Consider the following 2,028-nt stretch of genomic DNA (forward strand, 5'->3'; position numbering starts at 1 on the left):
GGGCATCCTGCCATCTTTCTGGCACTTAAACAATGCTGTAATGAGACATTCATCGAACTGTGTTCTGTACCGTCCAACGTCAAGTTGCTTAGCGAGCCGAGATTTCGAGCGCAGTCATACCGCGTCAAAGGCCGGAATAGGCTGTTGTGGGAGGTGGGAGGCGTTTTGTGGGTTTGGCCATGGACGCTGACACAGTAACGCCGACGCCCCCTATCAAAGCCAGTCCACAAGTACAGCACTGTATCCTGTTTTTCTTCCTTCGATTGTTGGGCCACAAGTGGTATGATAATTGTATGTATGGAAGATGGCAAAACCAGTGTTCGTTTCGCACCCTCAACGGCGTGTACATAAAAGCGTTGAACGCGCTCGGAAATCAAGGTACGTGTATAGTACTGCAAATGACTTGTGACTCACCGTCAGTTCTGCGCACGCAGGCGTCTAAACTACGTTGTCGTCTGCGAACCACTCCGCTATCAAGGATTGCAACCAATCACGGCGCCCGTCTTCACGAAGAACAAACTCTTCTCTACAAACTGACAGTCGGCTTTTAGCATGGCCCACATCAACGAATGGAACGAGTCGGCTGCTTTTGGCGTTTGCGAAGTCACAGTCTTGGCGCTTGGGAAGCCACAGTCTTGGCGATTGGACCATCGAGGACCGCTAGCCGATCTTGTTTCCGGTGCCATGTGCAGAGGGGACCACAAATGGCTGTGGCAGCGGGTCTGCACATCGAAAACCCAGGATTTGACTGTGGCCGGAGCGGTACCCGTTGACCCGCATATGCAGGTCTGTTATTAGAGTTTTGTGGACTGTGAAGGTGTACTCCGTAACTGCTCACTCGTTCTCGGCCCCAAACATCTCGACTCCAAACCTTGTCAGTGAAGGAACTGATCACTGAGCAATGTGGGATGTCATGAGTGTACATAGTCTAGTCGTCGCTATTCATTGGGATGCGACTCTACGTATCTATAAGAAAAGCCACACATTTCCTAAACAGCAACATCGACACATCCTTTACTATCCTACCTTCGAGTCCCGCCCGACGCCCACCGTACGTACAACTTCAGATACAACGTCTACACCAGTCTTCGGCTAGCAGAACAACCAAAAATGCGAGCAACATCAGTCGACCAAGTCAGAGAAGACGGATCGAGTACGACGGAATGGCAAGTGAGACGAATCCAAGGACACAGCCAGTCTGGTGACGCAATCTATTATCACGTGGCTTGGCAACCGACCTGGGAATGCAGAGACCGACTTCAGCACATGTTGCCAGATCTAGTCAGTTGGGACAGTCTTCATGGATGTGTTAGTTCCAGAAGATCACCTTCGCGTCGATACGACCCTACTTTGGAGCATTGGTCAGGAGAGGTCGCTGGGCGAAAGGAGGTTGACGGCCTGGTGTACTACAAGATCGAGTGGCAAGTGACTACAGAGCCGGCGAAAAATCTAGAGAATGCCCTGAGCCTCGTGAAGGAGTACTGGGATAATGTTCGTAGTCTCAAGTCTGGGAACAGGAGGGGCCAGGAAGATGGCAGTGACGAGATATGATTGCGGGTCCCGACTGCTGCTGCGAGACTACACAAATTCACACACATAATTCAGCTGTCGATTTCTCAAGCATTGTTAAATATCTTCCATCGAAATCGTCCACGTGATGGGACGTAGACTACTCACCGAAAATGGTGGCGTTTAGTACTGTAGTAAACCTCACTATGCACCTCACTATGCACTGTAATATGAAAGAAGGAACAGCAAACTATTTTCGCGTCCTGCGGCAGATCACCAGGTCCGAAGTGTAACTTGGATGAGCAATATACGTGATGCATGCATGCTTTTCAATCTGATTACCTTCCATCAAACGTGACGAGCTCGCTTCGAAATAACATCAGCCTCTTCCAGACGCCTCTTCTCCGGGCTGAGGCCCTCGCTCTGCGTCGCCTCTTCTGCTCCAGCACGCTGTTCGATTACGCCCTCCACCGCAGTCGTTGCCAACGCCATCAAAGGTGCCAAGGCGCCACAATCCAA

At 50.8% G+C, this 2,028-nt stretch overlaps 1 protein-coding gene across 1 annotated transcript; it reads left to right on the top strand.

The window, feature by feature from the left end:
• Nucleotides 1-1,110: 1,110 nt before the first annotated feature.
• Nucleotides 1,111-1,551, top strand: CABS01_17062 (uncharacterized protein; the record flags this gene model as incomplete). The annotated part of the gene is made up of 1 exon (XM_060550389.1): nucleotides 1,111-1,551. One exon carries the CDS (start codon nucleotides 1,111-1,113, stop codon nucleotides 1,549-1,551), a length of 441 nt encoding a protein of 146 aa, XP_060398513.1.
• Between the last annotated feature and the right edge of the window lie 477 nt (nucleotides 1,552-2,028).

Source organism: Colletotrichum abscissum (assembly GCF_030869225.1).
Source record: "Colletotrichum abscissum strain IMI 504890 chromosome Unknown Scaffold_298.1, whole genome shotgun sequence".
In the NCBI taxonomy this organism is placed as follows: domain Eukaryota; kingdom Fungi; phylum Ascomycota; class Sordariomycetes; order Glomerellales; family Glomerellaceae; genus Colletotrichum; species Colletotrichum abscissum.